This window comes from Rhyacophila brunnea, unplaced genomic scaffold, assembly GCF_057557595.1.
Source record: "Rhyacophila brunnea isolate RB1 unplaced genomic scaffold, BYU_Rbru_1.0 scaffold_4, whole genome shotgun sequence".
NCBI lineage: Eukaryota > Metazoa > Arthropoda > Insecta > Trichoptera > Rhyacophilidae > Rhyacophila > Rhyacophila brunnea.
This window is the reverse complement of record NW_028233068.1, coordinates 7,844,597-7,870,422: the sequence shown is the minus strand read 5'-3', so window position 1 is coordinate 7,870,422 and position 25,826 is coordinate 7,844,597. Positions and strand designations below refer to the sequence as shown.

Sequence of the window (25,826 nt, the reverse complement as noted above, 5' to 3'; positions counted from 1 at the left end):
TAGGTCATGCACATTCGATAACCACTTGTCGATGCAACAGCTCGCAATAACTCATAAGTGAGCACCCTTAGTTATACCTGCAGGCCAGGTGTTTATCGCTGGACTCAAAGTGTGGAGTGTCTGAGTAAGGGGAATGTACCCGGAAAAGTGTGGTATTCCGCAAATCAAGCAACAAGAAGCTTTAAGTAGTCGGTGGGGTAAATGTGGATGTCTGAAGTACTTGCTAGATTTTATCAACGTCGCCCCCTACTACCACCTTAAAAATCAGTAATAAAATTTTATGGATATTTTTTCGAAATGAACCCCCTCCAAAACATTTTTCTGTGTGCCTGTTTTCTGCCTGGACTATCTAATTTTGTAAATTGAATGAAATAGAATATTATTACCAATTATTTTCAATGTGAAAAAGCCCCTGTCTCCAACACCTCCAATCAAGTTGACTGCTTCACAGGAGTAATCGGCCTCATGAATCGAACTCATGGACTCGATTACATATATCGACGACTTATTTGCTATAATTTCTCCGTTCTTGTACCAACGAAATCTTCAATGAAAACAGAAATATTATAAATAATTAGTATTATGGTTATCAATATTTAAAGAAAGGTGAAATTAGACTTTGGCTCCACTAGATCAAACATTCATTATTTGCCAAATCCACAACCTATATTAACAAATTACAATACTAAAAAGAACTATTCTCTTACATTTGATCTTTTTTTATGATAGAGTTCTTTGAAACTGGGGAATCCAGTCCCGAGCCAAAATTCTGATCCCGGGATTTCGGGATTACAATTTGACAATCCCGGGATTGGCATTTTTTTCCATTGTTAATATAAAATTTTTATATTTACAAATAACATTGATAAAATCGGTCAAAAATAAATCTAGTATAGTTTATACTATTTAAGACATTTATTGTTAATATTGTATACGTTCAATCTTGGAAATACATAAGTTTAATGGAGTAAATAATATTGTAATACAAATAATAATCTGAATTTAATATGAGATTGCTGTTTCTGATAGTAAAGCAAATCATGCATCCGCTTCATAAATCTAATTAGTCAGCCAAATATGAAACTGCCGTAAAACATATGAGATCATGGTGGAATTACTTTGTTAATAGTGCGAAGCATTGTTTTTTTCCAATCTTTCTCATTTTTATTAATTTATGTTAAAAAATAAAATGAATCGGCAACTTACACATGGGTAATAAATCAAACTTCATTCAAACTCAGTTTATTTCTAATTTAGAAGTATTTTTTCTGTTATATTTTTATTTTTATTTTATTTTCCATAAAAATTGATAAAAAAATCAATCTCGAAAGTTTCGGGATTATGTTTATTAATCCCGGGAAAGTAGAAAGTCAAGGACCGCCTGTGTAATCTACTATGGCTTGGATTAGGCAGGGTTTAATTGAATTTTAAAAACTAACCAACACTATCTGCAGTTTGTAGTCTTAGTTCAATGAAAACAAATACGTATGACTAGGGCCCGGATTTATGTGCTAGTGCATGTTTTGTTACGAGTGTATGCACAGCTATGAGAGTTGCACAGAAATCCATTTTGAAAGACGCAGAATTTAAAAATAAAAATTTATTGTGCATATAAAAGCATATTTGAGACATTAGTTCATATTTCATAAATAAATGCATATTGTAGGGCTTTTGCATTTATAATTTTAGTTTTTTTTTTTAATTATTTTATCGAAATATTACTAAATTACGTAGGTAGATAGTTTAGATGCACTTGCATTTTAATGACATCCCCGAGCTGTGGATTTATCAGAAAAAGTGAAGTCAACTCGGGCACCTCTATTTAAAGTTTGCGCAATTACCTCTGTTGACGTTGAGAGGTCGTTTTCTGCATATAAACAAAATACTGACAGATTTGCGGAAAATTTTAATACCAGAGCACAATATTGTAACTTTTTTTCTTTTTTGTGTCGTTTTTGTTTTTTAAAGTTGTGTATAGTTTACATTGCATTTCTTATTCAATTATTTGTACTTGTTAACAAACTATTTTTAAAATTGTAATTGAATAACTTTATATTGATTATTCTGAATGTCCTGAACAGTGATTAGTTGAGTGGCTTGTAACTAATTCACGTTACAGATTAATTAAAAAGCATTCATATGATTAATCTCGGGATTAATTTGTTACATACCCAAGATATCTGGTAGATTCCTGATCTCGAAGATTACAGTGGATAACTACTTGACGGCCATTAAAGACTGTAACAGGATGGGTGGTCATTACAGCTGGAGACGGCCGAACTGAAATCACAATAAATTCATTACACTTAGGTACTTATTTATTTAATTATTACATTCTATTTATTATTCGTAATAATGGAACCACAGTCTGGTCACTACCAACATCGCTATCTACCAGTGGCGAAGGGTGGAGGTAGGCTGTGGGGATCCAACATAAAGAGTGCACACTAAACTTTGTCAGTCATTCGTATTTGTTTTCATTGAAATAAGACTACAATTTACAGATGGTGTTAATAGTCAAAAAGCACTGGTCTATCAGCTATAAAATGTATAAAATTATGCAATTAAACCATAAATAACTTTGGATATTTTATAGATAGAATAATATTTTTAATCTACTATAGTTTGGGTAGGCAGGACTCTGTAATATGTATTCTTAATCCAATGAAAATATATGAATGAAAAAGTGTGCACAATTTTGTCATATCGGCCAAAATATACCAAAACTATTATGGTTTGCTTAGACAGGGTTTAATTGATTTTTAAAAATTATCCAGTACCATCTGCAAATTGTATTCTTAGTTCAATGAAAACAAATAAATATGACTGACAAAGTTTAATGTGCACTATTTATGGCGGATCTTAACAGCCTACCTCCACCCTTCGCCACTGCTATCTACATCTATTCCATTTCGTTGGATACGCTCTGTCCTGCCACTGAAGTCGTGGTCTCGGTATGTCATGCTGTCATGCTTATAAGCTGATGTCCTCATCCATTTCATGATGTTCCATCCTTTTTGTGACCTACCCAGTGGAATCTTTGATTCTTTATAAACATCACAGACACTTTGTGATTAATAAGCTGCGCCACCATACTCCAATTTCACAGATTGGTCCAACTCTCTTTATTATTTATTACACACAAAAATATACAGCCTCTCGGTATTTATGGAGTTCCTTTTCAGCCAGCAGACAGATATATTATTATCTTTAGACACATAGATTGCATAGGTAGTTAATGAAAACTGCAACCAAAACACGTAAATAATATGGAGGATAATGTTGAAAAAAACTTGCATAACCATGATGAGCTGAGTCATCTCTGTCACTCAAGCAACAAAATAAAGGCTTTCAAGATTTGGGCTTAACTTGAGAAACCTTGGGTTACCATGGACACAAAGCAGCATTAATGATGCAGTACATCCGATCCTCTTTTTGCGCGGGGGATACGTTCCAAAGACTACCGTGCAAAATAAAAACGGGTAAAAAAAGATAAGGTGCCCATACAAAAATGGTAGATAGGTTAATCAACTCAAAGTACGAAATTCATATAATATAATATAAATAAATCGAATTTATTTATTATTTATACACAAAAATATCTCTATGTAAAAATTCATAGTTTTCGATTTAAATTAAATTTAGCACAGAGAAATATATTCATTCAGTGCCGCTACTTGACAATAAACATGCTCGTTTACTGCTGTTTTTCGCTGGAGATAATTTACTCATTGCTGAAAATATTTCATGACGCTGATGCTGAACCACGCGGCGCGTCTCTCGTATCGATCCCGAAGTGACTGACTAGTGGCGCCATGTATGTACGTATGTATGTCTAGGCGGCATCCGGTGACAACATATGTGTGCACCAGTGGCGTGCGGTCCATTGCAACACAATTTTTTGATAAAATATGTACATACATACGTATTTTTATTCTTTTTAGTTTTTTTTAAACCGTCTTAAAGCAAAAAAATTAGTGTTAATAAAAATTAATCGGTACTTTTTTTAAACCGTGTTATTTCGAAACCGTGCAGAAAAAACCCGTGCAAAAAGAGGATCGGGTGTACTTGAAATAATGGGAGTTAAGTGGTCCAGGAATCTTATTGCTTCAGATAATCATTATGGGGAAGCTAGAAGGATAAAGAAGATCAGGAAAAGGACCCATTTCTTCACTGATCTGAATCTACATAAGTGGTTCAGTCAATGCATACTCACTTTTCAGACCCACAATGAATAAAACGGAGATTAAAGCAAGAATAGTCGACCTTTGTTTAGTGATGGCATACAAAAAAGAAGATCCTATCACAAACTGCCGCCTGATTATTACCCGAATCTGCACTGCTCAGTTGCAGTTATTTTGATCGAGCCCCAGATTGATGTGTGTGCGACACCTTCATATTCATCTGTAAAATATCGCTATGTTTGTCCTGTTTTTGTATCAATATACTTTTCATAATTATATCAACTTTTAGTATTCAAGTGTAGGTACTTACTCATGTTGAAATAATTAGGCTCCGACCAGGAATGCGACCATTCGAACGAGTTAAATCCTTTACACCGATAATCACCGAATTCACTAAACGTCATATTGTCATCGCTAAACACATATAACGATTGCTGGCTTCCAGGTACACAGGTTGGATCGGCAACTAAGAAAAATAAAACATTGCCATTGTCATAATTACTGAAAGCTGTTATAAAATCAATTTGTTTAACTGTTTTTCGTTCCATGCGGGCATCCATTTTTAACCAAATTACATTGAATATGGCACTTCTGATTTGATTTTTAATAAATTAAATTATTACAACAATATAGCAGTTATTTTACTTTCATTTGAGGTTAACAGATTCTATCACCTGAGTTGGAACTTAGTTTATTATTGACTCTGGATTAATTAAATAGGCTACCTCCATCAGTTATCGCTTCGTCATCGCAGTCAATAGTTTCTGCAATATCTTTGAAAGCAACGGACCATTTCACTTTGGTTAAATACTTGGGATTTCCGGATGTCGCTTTGCAATGAAGAATGAAATGGCTTCTTCCCCCCATCATCCATGGTTCTGGCCTTTCGATTGTCAGTTCTACTGTTGGATTTTCTGGAAAAATAACACAAATGTAAAAACGATCATTCTAAGAGAATAAGAGGATAAAGCATCAACATTGCGTCGCTCTAGGATTAGTTTATCCAAAGCGACAATATGTGAAATGTTCAGGAGACGAAAAATATTTAAATGCTGGAAAATCTTTCATATTACAGATGTAGTCAGTAAAGCTAGACAACACTAATATCAGAAAAGGATAAAGCGATCCGTGACCAATCACGTAGTAGAGGGGGTGGTAACCGTATAATAATCCTCGACGCCGATTGGTCCGCACATTGGATAAACAAATACCGACTGATTGTTTTGTACCATGGTTTCTTGGACATTTTTTGAAAAAATATCTTTGTTTCTAATGAAAAATATAATATATTTTTTTAATGCTTTCGATGCGTTTTTACACAAGAAGATGAATTGCATTAAAAAGTCAATTTCGCCAAAAATGGAGCTTCACCAAACTAATCCTAGAGCGACAATTTGTTAGTTTATTTATCATGCTTTTGTGCTCTAAAACTTATTTAATTATATAAAACAAAACATACTTACTTAGCATGCTAACATCAATGTCAGGTGAGATGTGAACGCCGTCTAAATTTGTGATCTTACAGTTCCACGTTCCGCAATCGACATTTTCAAAGTTGGTGATGTAAAGAGAGTGACTTTCGTGGCGACCGACCGTTAGATATTTATTGTCTTCCAAATCTAATTCTACGCCATCTTGCAACCTGTTGACAAGATAAAAACCATAGGTGAATTACTATTTTCACACCGAGGAACATATCCTAGGAACTACGAGGGTGGGTCAATAATTCCTTAGAAAAAAGCATTAAAACAGTTTTTATTTTTGTATTTTTTTTTTATTTCTCAACATAATCTTCTTGGAGCTCAATACACTTGGTAAGACGTTTCTCAATTTTTTTTAAACCGTCAGAAAAATAAGTTTTCGGAAGGTCCTCAAAATAAGCATTTGTCCGATCGATGACTTCTTCATTTGAAAAAAAACGTTGTCCACTTAGCCATTTTTTTAAGTTTGGGAAAAGGAAAAAGTCACTGGGGGCTAAATCTGGCGAATACGGTGGGTGGTCGACCAATTCGAACTTCAATTCTTCAATTTTAGCCATTGATCGTAAACATGTGTGAACACGGGCATTGTCCTGATGAAAGAGGATTTTTTTCCTGTTTAAATGAGGCCGTTTTTCTTCAATTTTGTTTTTTAGCTGGTCCAATAAAGATGCATAATAATCCCCTGTTATTGTTTTTCCTTTTTCCAAATAGTCAACGAAAATAATTTCACGTGCATCCCAAAATACAGTAGCCATAACCTTACCAGCTGATTTTACGGTTTTCGCCTTCTTTGGACATGGTTTGCCTTCGCAATCCACTGCTTTGACTGTTCTTTCGTCTCGGGAGTATAGTGGTGTATCCATGTTTCATCTACAGTCACAAAGCGATGAAAAAATTCATCCGGATTGCGTTGCATGAGCGACAACAGGGCTTTAGAGGCCACCAACCTATTGCGTTTATTGACGACTGTGAGCAAACGCGGCACCCATCTTGCAGAAATATTTTTCATGCCCAATTTTTCATGTAAAATAGAAATGACGCTACCTTTTGAGATCCCTGTAACCTCAATTATCTCACTCAACTTTAATCTTCGGTCACTTAACACCATATCGTGGATTTTATTGATCATTTCTGGTGTAGTCACCTCTACAGGACGTCCTGAGCGTGGTTCATCCTTTGTTGATGTACGACCACGTTTAAATTCATTTAACCAGTTATAAATAGTTGCAAGTGAAGGAGCAGATATGCCGTGAACTAAATCCAACTCATTTTTTATTTCCTTTGCTGTTAACCCTTTTATATTAAAATGTTTAATAATAGCTCTAAACTCAATTTTCTCCATTTTCCATTTTTCCATTTTCCACAAGCAATTTTTTTTTTTAAATGTACGAGAAACACACAACAACCCGACCAATCTGATTGAAACTTCGCAGCATACTGAATCGGTAGTGCCGCTGCATGAAAACAAACCGCTTACAGTACTAGTCGCGCCACCTGTCGGCTTTTCTAAGGACTTATTGACCCACCCTCGTATCATAGGAACATAACACATAGGGACTCAACAATCTTTTGTAACTGGTATTTACAACCAATACTAAACCAGTTATGTCGTTGCTGTGAATCAAGCATACATTGAAAGATTAACATGTGAAATTAGCTAGATGTAGGAATCAAACCCGCGCATCCACAGTATTAGAAATGGGCAGCCTAGTAAGTTGTTACTCCACGCTGAGTACATTGATATTCAGCATTGGTGCTTAGTAGCTTTTGTTCAGCATGTAACCAGTGATGTCCCGTGGGGGTAGGCAAATTGAGCGTCACTTGGGGGCGGCAGTTACCCAAAGGGTGGCAAATCGAGCAGAATCATTAGGAATCTATAGAAATAGCTACGTAAACTTAGTAATAACGGAAATATCTTGCCATTAAAAAAATCAGCTCACTGGTTGGAAACAAAATGTATTTATTAGGTACTATAAAAGTTTTAACAGGACTTTTTTTGTCGGGTTCGAGATGTCTAGTTTATTTCCATTGTCCTTGGACGTCACGTTTTTGGTGAACAGCAATGACACGTGCATACCTAATTTAAAATTTATCGAAATAAGTTTGCCAGTCACTCGCGAGCTTTCAAGTTGTCAGGTGTATTTTTAACTGTACCTGTCTGAAACCGTAGACTCGCAATATTGTCTATTGAAGCTGAGATAGCATGTAAATTAGATTTAGTGGTTTATACCTTGTTAGTAATGTATCCATACAACACATTTCTTAGATATTGGAGTCACGAAAGGATGATATAAAGTACTGTATAAAAAAATGTGGCGGTATTTTGTCTAGGGACGTCACTGCATGGAACCTATCACTTGAGGAGGCCGGGTTGGATGCAATCTAAATTTTTACAATTGTTTGTCCATACTGCTGAAGATTACATTCTTTCCTGACTGCAGTAGCTCTATTACTCTCGATAATCCACCGCCAATTATTTTCATATCATTTGGTCTGCCTCTCTATCTCTCTTTATCTACTCTATTGAGGAGTCGCCCTCAATCAGAAATCGATATACAATGTAATATATCGGAATTGTCCAATGCATTGCGGCCCAACCCATCGAAGACCGTAGTTAGCAGGGAAGGAGCTGAATGTTGCATGGTGACGGATGTGACTCATATTGGACAAAACCCTAACATTCAAGGCCCATTACGAAAAAACAAAAATGAAAGTCGCAACACGAAATAATATTATTTTTAAAAAGTTTGTGAGAAGTAGTTGGGGTGCCAGATCCCATGTCCTAAGAACGAGTGCTCTGTCAATGTGTTTTTCAGCTGGTGAATACCATGACCTATTCTGGGTCAGAACCGTTTCCCCGTGTCAAGCTTATCAGGCACCATTAGCGAGGGGTACAAGACTTGTTAATGCGCTCCCCAAGGACATAAACATTTTCAGTGATGTACCTACTCTATATTTTGTTTTTGAAATTAATGTTTGACATTATTAATGTTTTTTTTCTTCTCTATTGTGAGAGTAATATTTCTTATAATATATTAGACAAGAATGTATTTTAATTTAACATGATTGATTAGAACCAGCTTTTTTTTTCAATATAAATCTCATGTTTTGAACGTCCTCAATTCTGATTTATTGTTGTCTACAATATTTTCTTTATATTTAAATAAATAAATATGCATGTCATGTAATATTGAACCGTTCACGACATGTGAGAAAGTTGGATACATCCCTGAATGATGCCTCCCACATACTAGTAGGGTGCTTGAAACTGGCTTCTGTGGGGAAAAGTGTACATCCTGGCTGGAATCGCATCACCAGATGTCCGTAAAAAGTAGTTGCTGTTGTACATCACACAGCCCAAATGTGTGACGAAAGACATCCACCATATGGACATAATATATCAGCGCAATCACATATAAAATCTAGGATAAGCTTCCTTTGGTCATCCAAAGAGATTTCAGAGTTATCTGCGGTGGAAAGAATCATGAGTCTCTAGGACGATGAATCAGATACAAACAGAGTAAAGAGTCAAAATCAATATGAAGAAGTGAGGATACTTGGATGATCCTTCAAACTGTGAATGTAGCGCCGTGGAAACTGCGGAACATGTGATGGTGTGTCTGCTCATTCCAACTAGCTGTGCCATCGACGATATGTTTGAAGCCAATGACACGGTCATCACGGTAGCCAAAGCATGGTTGGGCAGAGCCTAGGTGTATCTCTCGCGCGGACACGACAGATGATAAAGAAGACACTTAAAGTACACTTAAAAAACAGGAACTAGTAGGGTCACTCACCAGTCTATCTCTTCGAATTCGCTAATCGGCTCATCGCCATACCTGCAGGATAAATAGACCGTCCCCGACATCTCACTGCTGACGCTTGATGGGTAGACAGAAACTGAAAAACATTATGAATTGGACCACATTATGCATAAAATTGTAAATCAATCAATATTGTCAGAAAACTGAAGTAACCGACATTAACCTTTTCTATGCCTCACGATATTACTAAGCCAGTATCTGACAGGCTGCAGATTTTTAACGACACACGTTGAATGTATAGCGAAGCTCTTACTAAAATCGCTGTATTACCGATAATTTGTGGCTCAGTATTTCATAATTATTCAAACAGATGTCACTGTGTGTTTAATTTAGATTATGAAATTCAATCGACAGTGGCTAGTAATTTGGGTTTAAAGTCGGACGAGATGACCCGCGAAATTTGTATGTGTGGCCTGCCTCATAGAACGAAAAAACTCGTTGAAGGCATAGAACCGGTTAAAGTATTAACACCATAAATCATGTGACCTAGTTGTAGTAATATTGAGGTGATGATAATTTTAAAAGTATTTGGACTATAATGTAATGACGTTTGAAATTATTTAGCAAAAACATGAAGCATGGTTAAGTTGATAAACTCCAAAAATATTAACATCACTCAGTTGCCATTCTGATATTCTTAATCAAGCAACGGCTATCTTTTTTATGTTCATTGCGATCACTTACTCGAAGTGAAGTTATAAACAAACAGTTTTACATAAATTTTACAGAGTATTTTTCAACTATGATGACCGAATGGCTTACGCGACAGCTTATAATGTCGTTGGTCAAGGTTCAAAGTCTGGCTATTGAATATTGTTTTCCAATTTATTTATTGGTGTCAGAGTATAGACCTAATAGGTTGAGCAAGTGACTGACATCCATTTCTCTTAAAAACAAAAATCTGTTAATACAAAGTATTTTTGGCTACTTATCTACTTATTGATATGGATTGTCTTTTTATTCGGCCTGCAAATTGGAAAATAAATGCCATAGCACTGTGTGAAGTTCTCTTCAGTAATTAAGTAGTACGATTTATGGTATATTGTACCTAGTAGAGTATATATTTTATAACTTTGCACTTTTTTTGTACTTTTTACTACACTGATACGAATAATATGCCTCTTTGTCTGATTACTTCTCATAAAATTAGATAAATTGATATTAACTTGTATTAATATAATTATGTAGTATTTTTAGAATATATTACATCATTTTCATCAGAGCCGGAGTGCAAAGTTATGCAGCATATACTCTACTTACCTACTCAGTTTTTTGACCAGTATTTCTCACTTTAAAAAAATACATATACATATTTAGATATATACCTGTTTTGGTTGCTTCGTTAGTGCTAACATTGTTAATTGTTACATTCACAGGGAGATTAAAAGTATCTTCTGACGAATCTTAAAAAGAAATGAAAAATTAGTACAGCCCGAGGAGATTGAACTGAGGGAGAAAAATAAATTAATATAATAAAACACTTGTAAAATACGAAAGAAAATGGCGGCCTGCTCAAGACATCTTACTTTGGCTACTTACTCACATTCTGTTAATCTAGAAACACGTTATCACATCACAAGAACCATGTCCTGAACAAAAACGTACCATATATGAGAGTGTTATGTTCTACTAAAATAACTAAAAATAACTTATATATTTAACACAAAACAATAAATTTCAGCAACACGCCCTCGCAGTTTTTAAATGAATGTAATCATTCAAAATCAATATTTACCGGTGACGTTTGCAAAAAATATTTAATTCCGCCGTAGAAATTCTATCTTACTCTAATGCATATTGCGGAGATAAAAGCGTGCCGAATGCTTTCTCATTCGCACTTATGGTCCGTTTTTGTTCAGGCCTTGAACGTTGCACACTTTTTGCCCGTGACGTGAGTTTACCGTGAACGCATAAGGTGTGATGCTAATGTATTTCTAGCATTAGTTTCAATTTTACATGTTTTAATACAAAATATTTAATCTGAGTGTGGCCGTGATAAATAAATCTCATAGTTTGCTACAAATGTTAATTTTGTATAGCCAAAACGTAGACCAATACAACATCTTCTTCCATTGTATTATTTGTAGGTATAGATGTGTTAACAAGAGTTGAGGCCAAGCAATATTTACACAGACGTATTGTTTACAAAAAGGATGTTCGGACGACATCAACGTATATGCATGTTGTCCTCTTTTCGCTATAAGCACAATAAGTAGGCGTAAGCAAGACAAATGGCTATTTCTCATAGACGTTGTGCAATGCCTGTTGCCTCAGAAATGCACCAATACACACAATCTATCGTATCTATGTTTGCACCAACTCTGGCTGAGACACCTATACTTTATTTAATGCTACTGCTAGACGTGTCATTTGATTATGTGGTGAAGATGCCAATCACATCTTCTGGGAGTATTCCCCATATGACAGTTAAAAAGCTATTCAATACTGTATCAGACCTTCAGTTACACTGACCAAATATTTTGGCTTGTTTTAATGAGGGAAAGTTTAGAGAATCATACAATGAGGATGAAGTTCTCTAGGAACAAGATTAATTATACCTACTAAGAATCATTTACACGCTAGTGTATCTTATTCACAAACAGGCTATTCTGAAATTCTTCAGAGTCAATATCGATAATAATTTTTTTTTTTTTGACTGTTTAAAAACAAATAAGGTACCTGATATCTGTATAAAAACATTTGTCAGCGGTCCATTGCCAATACTGTTGACTGCTCTGCATGAGATTAAAGCGGGGTTATCTAAATTGCCAGATTGGAAAGCTATCTTGGGTGTTGTGACATTTACTATTTCGATTGCTCTGTAGTACCAACGGTAGCTTAAAAAAATACACAAATTATTAGAACTAAGAAACCCAGCTTGCGATACTAAGATAGACATTGCTGCCAGGTTCTACAATAAGTCATATTATCAACTTCTTCTTTGATCATATCTGTTTCTCAGTTAGAGCATGTGGACACTACACAGCACCTCCAAGAATCCCTGTCACTCGCCGGTCTTCTTGCATCTTCCCAGGTCATGCCAAAATCCTATAGTCCAGCGCTCGAAATGGAAAAGTTTACGAACCGGAGCGCTCGACATTTTTCTGAAGATATTTACATATTTATCAAATTTTATATGTATTTCATAAAAATAAGTGTGTTTGATTTTCTACTTATATGGAGTCTAGTTCAGACGGTCAAATTATTTTGTCCACGAGACGGAGCAATAGTCTTACCAATTTCACGAACAGGAACGGCGCTCCGGTGCGTTCCAGTCCATTTCGAGCCCTGCTATAGTCATGTCATTATACTTAGAGAGGTTTATGGCAAAATATGAATAATTATTTAGAATCCTTTTTCAAAATAACTTGTTATAAAGGAAACATGTTTAATTTTTGATATAGTCCAATAGGACTTAACAATGCACAATGAAATTTAACAGTTCAATAAAGTATCAACTCAGACATTCCCATATAAAATTAAATTACATAAATTGAAAGGTTATTCGATTTTTTGGACTTCATATTCAAGATTTTTTTAGCTTGTTTTTTAATAACATTAAAAAGATAATTACCATATAAAACGTATTATGTCAAATGAAAGAAATAACTCTGCTGTCTACTTTAGCCACATCAGAGAATTATATCATTAGGAGTATTTCTTGAGAGAAATTTATAAAAATGATTGAAACTGCATCTATAAACATTTGCCATCAAGGTGGCGATATATTGTACAGTGATGACTATACCTCGTTGCTACTGGGTTTCCCATATCATGACTGGCATTACAAAATAGTGACACAGTATCTCCTCTATTCACCTCTTCCGGAGAATAAGTTATAAATGGTCGGCCAGGTGTGTCTACAATATAACATTGTAAAAAAACATAATTATTGAGAAGGTTTAATATTTAAAATGGCACACTTGGAAGGACCAGCGCATATATTCAACACTGCTATCGGCAGCTATCAAGGGTAGTATTTCATATATTTGTATCGAAGTATTATAATTGTTACAATAAGTTATCTGTCTAAACAGTCAAACTGTCTATCTCGAATCTAAGGCGGCTCTAATATCAAAACTCGCCTCGTTCGACGCGACCGAGCTCCGAACGCGCGCACATCTACTAGCATAGAAACGTCAAAATAATAATATACTCCCAGCCAGATGCCATTACGCAGAATGTCATCGAACGCTGAAGCAGAGATTATTATACGTTGGTACAGCAGACATTTAAGTAGAAGTCTCCCTATTGGAGTGATCTCTCCGTGTATAATCATATATAGGATATTTTTCTATCTCTTGAATGAAAGAAATGTTAAATCGTTCGTCTGCCAGTACGTCCAGGTCCAGATACAAATGGCTGCATAGGGCGCTTTGCGCATGCGCGAACTCGGCGGGCGTGACAAGCAACATTCTTCCAATGTCGCACATGTTGTACAGTTGCGTTCAACCAATCTGCGGAGCTGCATTTAGCAACAATTGTAACAATTACAACTAACTTATTGTAATTGTTACAATAAGTGCTAATACTTCGATACAAAACTACCCTCGGTAGCTGCCGATAGCAGTCTTGTGTATAGAATAGATGCGCTGAATGTAAAAAGACAGTAAACAATGCCAAACTGACGTGAATGTTATCTCTTTAGAGAGAAACATAGCATCCCAGAGGTCAGGCAGTGGACGCAGACATAGATGTGGAGTTGTCACCTGGAGGCAACGAAGACCCACTTTGGGCTTTTATGTAATTGATAGCAATAACACGGTGATATTGATTGGTAGGCCATTAGCTATGTTTCAAAAGTGGTATATTCCACTAACGTGAGGTGAATTTAGATTAACATTGTTTTATAATTTCTTTGAATAGAGCAGTGGCGAAAGGTTGTTAGTAGTGTAGGCTGTTAAGATCCGGCATAAATAGTGCACACTAAACTTTGTCAGTCATACTTATTTGTTTGTTATATGTCTAATAACACATTAAATTAAATAGTAATGAAAATTATTATGATTAATAGTGTGGACACGGTGGCGAAGATATTGGTAGAGGTGAGTTTCAAAAGCCTGTACCTACATTATTATTTGATTTTCCTTTTATAACCCTAGGGTTATCAGCTGTATGATTATATTTTTCATTGATAGATTTGGATCCCAGAATGAAAGGCCTATCAAATCAATCATCATCAAATTAGCCACGTTTTCAACAGCATGGCAGCTTCTTTTATCTGTATATGAATAATCCTTGGATATGAATATGCAATCTACAGACTAGATAATCTATAGAGGCACTAAACAAACGCAGTGACCTAGAACCGTTGGACCAACGAACTGATCAAGTACGGTGGAAACACTGCGGACTGAGATGAATCGAAGGAGCTAGAATAGACTTTCATCCAGCTGTATCATAATAATATACAAATTTATAATGAGTGAATTACTTACAATTGATAACAAATTTAACTTTTTCAGTGTATACAGTACGATTGCGGACGTCTTTTGCTTTGAAGGAGAACTCCTTTCCCATCATCATTCGATTGACCCACAAGAAATGAAGAATGGCAGAACCTTTCTCTGTGTCACCGCATATCGCGTAAGCTGAAAAATTCATGCAAATAATAATAGATGACATAGAGATTTCAATGAGCAGTGGTTTTCAAATTTCATGGCGCCCAGAAAAATATTTCATTACCACAGATAGTTGCGTGATTGCTTTGTTGTTTGTATATTAGATGAAAAAGAATTCTTATTTTGAAGATTGTATCCGAATAAATTGGTGAGATATAATAAGGAAAACAAAATTGTATTGTTTTTATGTTCAATGTATAGATCGAGTTGCGAAAAGTGGAGGTAGGCTGTTAAGATCCGCCATAAATAGTGCACATTAAACTTTGTTAGTCATACGTATTTGTTTTTATAGAACTAAGACTACAATTTACAGATGGTATTGGTTATTTTTAAAAATCAATTAAACCCTGCGGAACCAAACCATAATTGTTTTGATGCATTTTCGTTGGATTAAGAATACATATTACACATGGTTTGGTTAATTTTATTAAATTCATTAAGCCCTGCCTAACCAAACTATAATAGATACAAATATTATTTTATTTATAAAATATTTAAAGTTATGTATGATTTAATTGCATAATTTTAAATATTTTATGGATAGACGTGTATTTTTTGGCTATTATCTATTACGGCTTGGTTTTCGCAGGGTTTCATTGAATTTTAAAAACTAACCAACATTATCTACACATTGTAGTCTTAATTCAATGTAAACAAATACTTTTGACTGACAAAGTCCAGTGTGCACTATTTATGGCAGATCTTAAAAGCCTACCTCCACCCTTCGTTACTGATATATTCCATGCTAAACAGACTGAGATATCCCAGGTTCTAAGTAGTTAATTGAGTGTCATCATTCATTAATAAATAATACATAGTTAGCAAACAATGGCATACGCAAGTTTTTGCAGGGCAAACATGTTAGCTTAAAAATATGGTTACATCACCCTAAATTAATATAGGGGAGACAGGGATCCTTCGGACAAACTTAAATCGCCCACCATAATTTTTTCCAATATTATATTACATATAATTTTATTCAAGTCACTCTAAATTATTAAAATTTTACATTTGGATAAGTTGTTGCATCAGTCACAATTAAACGGTTAGATGTAAATTGTACGTACAAAATTTCATCGTGGCACAGTTCGCCATGAGTTTTCTTATCGGAAAGAGATGACCGTATGCTATACGGTCTCCAATTTTATTAGATTCAATATGAACATTAATTCAATTTTCATAGCTGATTTTCAAGAATGAAAACTTAACCTAACCCAACAAATAATCCAGTATGCCGGCTATTTTCAAAATTTGTTTGCTGCTGGCTTCTTGTAAAGTGTAAACCGACAAGAACCGTGTTTTATTTAGACATGAATTTTATGTCAGTATTGTACCACCCAAAGAGATTGGACGGCCTTTAGTATACGGCCATATATTTCCGATACAACATTTCACAGTGAAGTGTGATACGGTGAACTGGATAGGTACAATTTTCCGGACACGCAATTAAACTTCCTGAGAGGTATGATGACTTATAATTCATGTTTGGGAGATATGATCATTAGTCGTCAGAAAAAAGGTAGATTACATACTATTATAAATTTGGGTTTTTTGTACATACTTTTAGCATTCTTACTAATTCTACTCGGGTCTGGTTTGATTGCTCCATCGCACGGATCTGAATAGTACCTAATAAGGCCACTCCGGTCTAATGTCCAATATATTTTGTCAGGACAAGGTGACGATTCCTCATCGTGAGACCTGCACCGCATCGTGATATTATCTCCTTCATAAATAGGACCTTCTGGCTCTATGTGCAAGTAGAAATCTGGTTTATCTGAAATACCAAACGAAACTTTCCATTATTTAACACATAACTAAATATAAAACCGAAAGCTTTACTGGCTTAAATTTCGCCATCATCTTTCCTCATTGGCAGCGGTGCTAATAGTAGCTTTGTTCTAATGCTGGAATGTTATTCTACCCATCTCATAGGCCAAGCAAGGCGAATGTACGCAGTCACAATTGTGCAGACAGCAGTGGTGCATGGATAGATTCGATATAAATAGTGCACACTAAAATTTATCAGTCAAACGTATTTATTTTCGAACATATATAATTTTGAAAACACTTCTGAGAAAATATATTATAACCAATAGAAAAAATCTTTTTGAAAAAAGTAAGACATCCCGCAGGAATTGAGCCTGCATCTTTCAGGTATCGCGCCCATGTACATAGTCCATTATGCTAAAGGAGTCATACTTAATTACGACAAATTTTAACTATTGGCCTTTTTTAATACTCACTGAAGTGCTTCCCAAATTGAACTACTATTTTTTAAATATTAAAAACTCACCAACACCATCTGCAATTTGTACTAAGTTCAATGAAAACAAATAAGTATGACTGGCAAAGTTAAGTGTGCATTTTTTTGTCGGATGTCCAAAGCCTACTTCCATCCATCGCCACTCGTAGTGAGCGACATATGCGTTGTGTGGCCTCTGACCGGCAAATGTTTGCTATAATAATTCAATACAGTGCCAGTGTTTCAGTACGCAAGCATTCAAAGGGCGCTAACATTCCATTACAACATTCCATTACAGGATGAAGTACCCACGAAGATAAAAAGTAAGTCAAACTGAGTGGTAGGGATTCTTGGAGACATTACATGACATCTATATGCTCCACGCAAGGGAGCAGAAACGGACTAAGAAGAATGGTTTTTCACGTGGATAACATGAAAGATATTGATTGTTTTACCTTGTACATCTATTTTGATTGATGCGCTTTTTCCTGTTCCCATTATATTATGAGACTCACAAGTGTAGTTGAGGTGATTCTCAGGACTCAGGATTATGCTTGTATGTTCACTGGAATTGGAACTTTCAAGGAATTCTCCATTACGATACCAACGGTACCTGTAAATTTAATATGGACGCTTTGTCAATATAAGAGCTATTTTGTTTACAATTTTCTTGTATGTTTTCCTTAAAAGTGACAGCTTTGAGTACTATATATAATTGAAATGCATTTTTAAACTAAAACAATATTATTATACGTCTCGTTCAATGTTCAACTCTTACAAATGTTCAAAAACAACAGGATTGTAGCCTTATACCCTTACTGTTACTTACAGTTACTGCTGACAGTACGTATTATCGCGGCTATAGCAAAAAAATGCACATCTAAAGACGTATTATCGTTAGATTGCATGCATGTATCAAAAAAGTTCAGAAGCTTCTGAATTTTCATGCGACAATTGGACCGTGCAATATCTGCACCTGCGCAGTAGAACGATAGTAGCGAACCTACCGGTAAAAAATCGAATTACACGGTGCAGAGACTCATTTTGGGCTTAACCGATTTTCACAACCTGTTAAATAGTACCATAAAATGACAACATCGCGTTGACTCGACAACTCTTGAAGAATGAGGTTGACACGACAGTCTTTTACGTGTAAACAGTTATCATCGCGATATTTTAAAATACACATTATTGGTGTAAGTAAATCCATGTGCGTGTACAGGAGCTATTAGTAACCTTATTTTCTGCTTCATTTTCTTATATTTACATTCCGTCTATATAGAAGAGGTTTTCTTTAATGTATTTGATCGGTAGCTATGTTGATCTAGTAGTTTTAGTTAAATTTATATTAATGAAAAAATTAGTAGAGTTTTGTGAAGTAAAACTTACATTGATCGTGGATAACCTCGATCTCGTTCCTTGGTGTTGCACTCACACGTCAGTTTTTGGCCTCTGATGATGGGGTTCAAATCGCATGAAATTTTAGCACCACCAGGAGCAGCTAAAATGAGTTATGATAAGTGTACTTGTGGGTTTCGATACATTCATGAGGAATTAAAATAAGAATATAGGTTTTATTCTCTTTGAATCGATTGTAGATGTCTAATAATGTATAGTTAATAACCGGTTCTATGCATTCAGCGAGTATTCTCGCTCTATGAGGCTGTGATCGACAGGGCGCACATACAAATTTCGCGAGCTATCTCGTCCGTATTTAAACTCAAATTACCAGCCACTCTCGATTGATTTGCATAATCTAAAAAATTAAACACACAATGACATCTGTTTAAATAATTATGAAATACTAAGCCATAAATTATTGGTAATACAGCGATTTTAGCAAGAGCTCTATATTCAATGCGTGCCATTGAAAATCTGCGGCCCGTCAGATACTGCTCTAGTAATATCGTGAGGCATAGAAAAGGTTAAGTAGGTAAATTGTGTTGCTTACATCTTACATAGCCCAACAAGACAGTGAATGAATGCATCATGAATATATCTACCTTTTTTCGACATATGAACCACAGTAATTATTAATTACATCTTTATTAATTAGGCTGAAACATTGAATTCTGGACATATCGGTATTTAGAAATAGACACCTCACTTGAAAAAATTGTACTCACTGCTGTATTGGAAGAAGACAGATAATGACCGGTAGCCCCATCCAAAGGCATTCAATGCTTGGCAGGAGTACGGGGTACCCGGGTTCACCCACCTGTACCATTTTTCATTTTCCAGTATTTCCAAGCTGAACTCGGCTGCAGGTGGACAGATCGAATCGATAACTAAAACAAAAATAGAATATGTGAGTAATGTAAACATGTTTCTCTTCTCGATCGTTCCCTCATGGCTGAAGATTGTGTAAACATGTTTAATATAGACTTTTAGGTACTGTTCGGTTAAAGCGGATACAGCGGAAAACGCATTTTGAAAATAACCGATAAACTGGATTATTTGTTAGGTTAACCTAACCAAACCTAACCTAACCTAACCTAACCCAACCTAACCTAACCTAAACTAACCCAAACTAATAAATAATCCAGTTTATCGACTATTTTCAAAATGCGTTTTCCGCTGTATCCATCCGCTTTAACCGAACAGTACCGACTTTTATTATATGTATATATTTATCTTTTTGAATCTTTTTTAAACCAATGTAATAAGGTTCAATTTATAAATCTGCATTCATTTCTATACTTTATGCATGTTCAACATGTCAATACGGTTGACCACGGAATGGGTTTTGGTCAATCGCACCGCACTGTTGATCCGTAGGAATTGAGTTGTGAACATATTGTAAAAAATAGTTTAATATAATAATATGATTTCAGTTTACGTGAAACTCGTTTTCAAATTAACCATGAGGAAGCCCGCGTGACTTCGTCATTCTACGACACACAAGGCCTGTGGCCACTGGAAGTCTCACAGCACTCGTGCATCCAATATTTGCTTTATACTCCAATGCGGCATGTCTAAAAGAAGACAGCGCGAATGACACAAACGGACAATAATGATCCTAATGCACGCATTTGATAACCACTCGTGGATGAGACAGTTTGCAATAACTTGTAGGTGAACACCTTCAGTTATACCTGCAGATCAGGTGTGTATCGATTAAATCAAAGTACAAAGGGTCTGGGTATGTGGAATGTACCTGGAAAAAATGTGCTATTCCACGATTGAAGCAACTAGAATCTAAGGGTAAATAAAGACGTCATTAACAGCTAGATTTTGTTATCCCTGGCCCGCCGCCCTGAAAATCAATAAAAATTCTATAGATTTTTTTTCAAATGGACCCCAAATTATTTTTCCGTGTATGGTAAGGGTAAGGGAAAACTATGCCTTAGTTTAAAGCGCAGAGATACACATCTTCTCTTTCTCTTACTTTTGCGGTGAGCGGTGCAGTATGAATCATGTAATATGACGAGGTCACTCAGGTTTCTTCGTAGTTAATTTGTACACAACTTTCACGTAAGCTAGTTAAGGGAATAAAAATAGGAAAGATAAATGCTTTCCCTTCAAACTCTTGATGAAATCATAATAGTATATTACAACTGACACGTACATGCTGTTTACATTTTATTAATTTTTGATTGACGCGTTGGATAGGTATGCCTGATGAATGGTTGAAATTAGTACCTGATGAATTATGAAAGATATCAATATCAGTGCAGTTATTGCTGTGCGTGTGTAGTGTTCGGTCAGCGTACCATCTCACGTTGTTGTAGAGATGGTCGTTGTTGTCAATCTTGCAGCGCAGCGTCACATTCTTTTTCTCACCGATCACCCATGGTTCGCTGACTTCGTATGAGATTTTTGGATGTGGTGGATCTAAAACAACAAATTAATATATTAAATGGCAATATTATGTACACCGGTATTCTTTCATCAGAGCATTGTTATTGAAGAATGCCATTCTTTCTTACAAGGCAACTTATCGTCAGTGGAGGTGCAATACAACGAATGAACCATTTTTTTAAATGTTCAACGCGCATCTATTTTATACACAAGGCTGCTATCGGTGTCTATCGAGGGTAGTTTATCATATTTATGTATCGAGGCAGCTAATTGTTACGATACGTTAACCGTCTGAACTATCAAAAAGTGCTATGTTTTAACAGCACGGGTGTGTTAACTTTTAGAGTGAGATAGACAGTTTTGACAATTAATCGGCTAACTTATTGTAACAATTATAATACCTCAATATATAAATATGATAAACAACCCTTGATAGCCGTCGATAGCAGCCTTGTGTATAGAATAGATAGTCGCTACATAATTCAAATAAATACTTAGTTAATCCCGATGTATGGTTAATACTGTGGAATAACAAGAAAACTATTGGTTGATTCCAATATTTCAATACATCAACCAATGCGCATGACGTGACAAGACACATTTAACTGAAAGCAGCAGAAGAAAACATTTTTTTTTTAAAATTTGACTTAATTCCATTTATACGCAAAGTATCTTCTTTATCGTAACCCTCATGAACGAGGAATATGATCACTCCGGAATTTGGTACTGTGACGTCCTAGATCAGCATTCTCTAGTGTTCCCTATCTGCAAGCCATGTGGTGGATGCTATCGGTTTTCTAGCGAATTCCATCACTTGATCACTCCACCTCATCATTGTATAAGGAAAGTGTAATAATATTGTACAAATGATATGTATCATAATATATTAAAGAGTTTTGACTATATAATATACCTCAAAGGTATCACGGGTATGAATCAGTAAACTCTGAATCCTGTGAAAATAGCTTATTCATTACATAAACCATAGAAGACTATTATTGTAGGCAGAATCGAATATTTCCTTTTTACACATTGTATTTGAATAATTAATATCTAATTATATTGCAATTATTTTTGTATTTGTTAGGAAAATTTGAGAAGGAATAATAAACAAATGAAATTTGTCACAAATTGATTGTATTCATATTGGACGACGCACTCAGTACAGTAGCTAGCAAGTAAATTCGCCCATAGTGACATTCGCACGTGCATAGGTAGACGTCACGCAATATCCATTATGCGATATCACGCATGGGAAATTATAGCAATATCACCTTTATTGTAACGGCGTTAGAACAGTGTTTCTAGTATCAATGTTCATTTGAGCGAACCTGTTCGAACCGAAGCATTCGGCAGACCCGAAAAAAAGTTTCGGGAATTTATAGTAATATCATCTTTATTGTAATGGCGTTAGAACAGATTGTGCCATTCGGCAGACCCGACAAATAAAGTGAGTGTCATTTTTTTTTCCAGATGCTTCGTCCATATTAATGTCATTGATTCAGGCATACATTATTCATCCATCCTATGCATAATAATATAATATAGAATGAACGAGTCATACCAGACAATAGATGGGCATTTGGGCATTTGAGAAGTCTGAAGGCAAAACAGAGATCGGCTTAACCACTCATTAAGAATAAAATAATGAAAAATATTTTTAGTACTTAGCACATCGACTATGATGTCAGGTGAATAATGAATTCCGTTTGCATTTATAATTTTGCAGTTATAAGTTCCACTGTCAAATTTGTAGACATTCCAAACGATCAAAGAGTGGTTTCCAGTGTTGCGGACCATATATTTATGAGTGTTTTTTTCTGTTTCTATATCATCGCCATTTAGTACCCTGCAATATAAAAGAAATATTACAATTTATTAAATTCATATCAACTATTTGATTATAATATAATATTATGTATCTGTTATTCATCTAAGTACAATGATTTGAGTAATCCCACCTCCACCCGTCATAATATGCAGCCGCGATTTGTACACGGCCGCCTTACATGACGCTATAAACGTGTCAAAATGAAAAGAATTTAGAGTTACATTTCCTTGTAACTCTAAAATCTTCCTGAAACGAAGCTGCACGGGACTGATGTAGAAACCATGCAAACAGCAAAATAAAAAAGAATCTTGACTTGCTCTGCCATCATTTATCTTCAGTAACATGAAGTGTCCTCTGTACCCGTGTACTGAAATTCTGCAGGAGCATAGCAGTCAGGAGTAAAAAGTGATGAATCTAAGGAGGGATCGAAATTATTCCATCCTTCATTTATGACGCAGCAAAGTTTTCAAATGCCTCAAAGTTGGCCTTGGTTGATATCAAGTCGGTGTGGCCAATTGTGTGTGGACGGACCCTGGTAAACAGTTCCACTCGGTTGGATCCCGTCAGCGGGCAGTCCCAGAGGACTCTTGATGGTTGTGCCCGCATGTGCATTCCGGCCAATGTTCTATTAAATGAAACCCATGTAGCTTAGCTGTAAAGTCACCCTGGCCAGTCAGGAACTGGCTGACCCAGTGTTTTGGGCTTAATTGTCTCATCTGAATCTGTGTCTAAGGAAACACACGAGGGTTTGCGATGTAATAGAGTTCACTAAAAACCTTAAATGGAAATGGGCTGGATACATAGCTTGAAGAAGGGAAAATCGTTGGACAAATCTAGTCATCTAGTGGTACCCAAGAGGTACAAAACATTCGCAAGGTAGACCTCGAAGGCCGCTGGATCGATGAAATGATTAAGTTCTGCGGAAGTACGTGGCAACACAACGCATATGACCAAGAGAAATGGATTCAGCTTGGAGAGGGCTTCATCCAGCAGTGGATAGATTCAGGCTGATGATGATGATGACGATGATTATGTTCCTACTTCAGAATATGCTACCCGATTGTGGTTTCTCTATATATTGATTCTGTAGCATGACAGGGTGACGTAAGAAGAATGTTTAAATTTCCTTACCATATTACTTTTTCGAATTCATTTATTGAATCGCCATCCAAACATGTCACAAATAGGGTGTGATCTTTTTTAATAGTAATACTCGTTGGGTATACGGATATTCTTGGTGAATCTGAAAGCAACGGAAGATTGAATTCACCTGCATGTCTTTGTTATAATATATTGTACCTATTGGTTGTCTCTACCCTGGATGGAAAGTTAGATTAAAACTATTATCAAGATTTATTCCTCAGTTCGGTTGTAATCAATGATTGCTTAACTCGGTTCAGGAGAAAAATATACATAATAAATTATTATTGATGAAGAAAGCCTAGCAGATACCACTGACTTCCGCATTTACCCCACCTACTACTTATAGGTTCTCGTTGCTTCAACGGCGGACCCACATACATTCCGCATATCCAGACACTCCTGACCTACAGTTATAACTATGTTCACATATGAATTATTGCGACCTGTCGCATTCACTAGTGGTTATCAAGTGCACTATAATTTAGAATCATTAGTGTCATTAACGCATTCACTACTGACCAGATAATTATTAATTAATCACCACATTTAAATATTATGTTAAATATATTGAATGGCCAACTAATGCAAACGCTCCAGTCGCGGTGTCAGCACTAAATGAGTTATCGTCCTTGTTGTCTTGTGTTTTAGACATGCCTCGTTAAAATAAAATTAAAGCAAATATTGGATGCCTCAGACGGTTGGATCAATTCATGAATGCTGTGGATCTTTCTCTGACACAGGCTTTGCATATTGTAGAATGCCGTGAAGAGTGGGGCCAACCCATGGAGAAAGGCTCAACCAAATCGCTTGAGACACGATCCTCAGTGATGAAGCAATATTTCATCCATCTAATTAATTTCTACTTTTTTCATTCTGGTGTCTGAACCCGAACCCCTCCCCCCTGTAGGAGTCTACTACTACCACTACTGTAGGTACTGTATTCAGATATCGCTACATCGCCTCGCGTGTGCGATGTGTGAATTTGCTTTTTGTTTTTTGTGTCTCGATGTGTTCCAAGGAATCTGTATAATATGCTTAGTATATTATTACATTATTTTATGATGCTATTCTTTACTTACATTTTGAAGAACCATGTCCATCCTTTATAAAGAACATGACATATAAGAATATAAAGATGAGATGGATTAAACTCATTGACTTCATCTGAAAAGAAAACATCAAACAATATTGGATAGGTAGGTACTGTATTTTTGTACTTTTACATTTAGTATTAAGTTAGTTATTTATGCTAATATATTTCTGATTTCATATTTTCATACTATGCATTCCTCACAACAACACAGCTGAAACACAAAACATCAATTCTCAACTGAATTATTCATACAGCACCTTTATTAAAAAAAATTAGTTTGACACATTAATTTCAATATGTCAAATAAGTAAACAACTATTAATATACAACTTTTAGATAGTTTAAAAGTCTTCTGGGGTTATCATGTCAATATTGCCAGAAAGAAATATTACCTACTTACAATAAAAATCTAACACAATTAGGTACCCAGCTTCGCACGAGGTCGCTTCATTGATCGATATACATTTATCTACTTAACAAAACAATAATAATTACATTATTAATTATTAAAATATCTGTATCCAGGTTTTTTTTTCCATTTTTGGTTTGTGTTATGAATATAGGTACTTAAAGTGTGAATTGGGTCTGAGGGTTATGAATGTT

At 35.5% G+C, this 25,826-nt stretch overlaps 1 protein-coding gene across 2 annotated transcripts in view; it reads right to left on the bottom strand.

Annotated features, from left to right (window-relative positions):
* LOC147066783 (titin-like) overlaps nt 1–25,607 on the bottom strand; it is a 32,008-nt gene extending 6,401 nt beyond the window's left edge. The window contains exons 1-19 of one of the 2 annotated variants that reach the window (XM_085954168.1): nt 25,481–25,607; nt 25,210–25,294; nt 24,119–24,230; nt 22,824–23,005; nt 20,998–21,189; nt 19,482–19,643; nt 18,745–18,856; nt 17,811–17,968; nt 16,672–16,887; nt 14,928–15,080; nt 13,238–13,349; nt 12,169–12,326; nt 10,815–10,892; nt 9,463–9,565; nt 5,648–5,826; nt 4,910–5,098; nt 4,495–4,650; nt 2,172–2,280; nt 387–544 (exon numbers count right to left, since the gene is read on the bottom strand). In XM_085954168.1, the coding sequence (XP_085810294.1) occupies nt 387–544; nt 2,172–2,280; nt 4,495–4,650; nt 4,910–5,098; nt 5,648–5,826; nt 9,463–9,565; nt 10,815–10,892; nt 12,169–12,326; nt 13,238–13,349; nt 14,928–15,080; nt 16,672–16,887; nt 17,811–17,968; nt 18,745–18,856; nt 19,482–19,643; nt 20,998–21,189; nt 22,824–23,005; nt 24,119–24,230; nt 25,210–25,294 (2,614 nt within the window). In that variant the 5' untranslated portion in view covers nt 25,481–25,607. Of the gene's footprint in view, nt 1–386; nt 545–2,171; nt 2,281–4,494; nt 4,651–4,909; nt 5,099–5,647; nt 5,827–9,462; nt 9,566–10,814; nt 10,893–12,168; nt 12,327–13,237; nt 13,350–14,927; nt 15,081–16,671; nt 16,888–17,810; nt 17,969–18,744; nt 18,857–19,481; nt 19,644–20,997; nt 21,190–22,823; nt 23,006–24,118; nt 24,231–25,209; nt 25,295–25,410 lie in introns of both variants that reach the window. The other variant, XM_085954167.1, reaches the window with a different exon arrangement.
* Between the last annotated feature and the right edge of the window lie 219 nt (nt 25,608–25,826).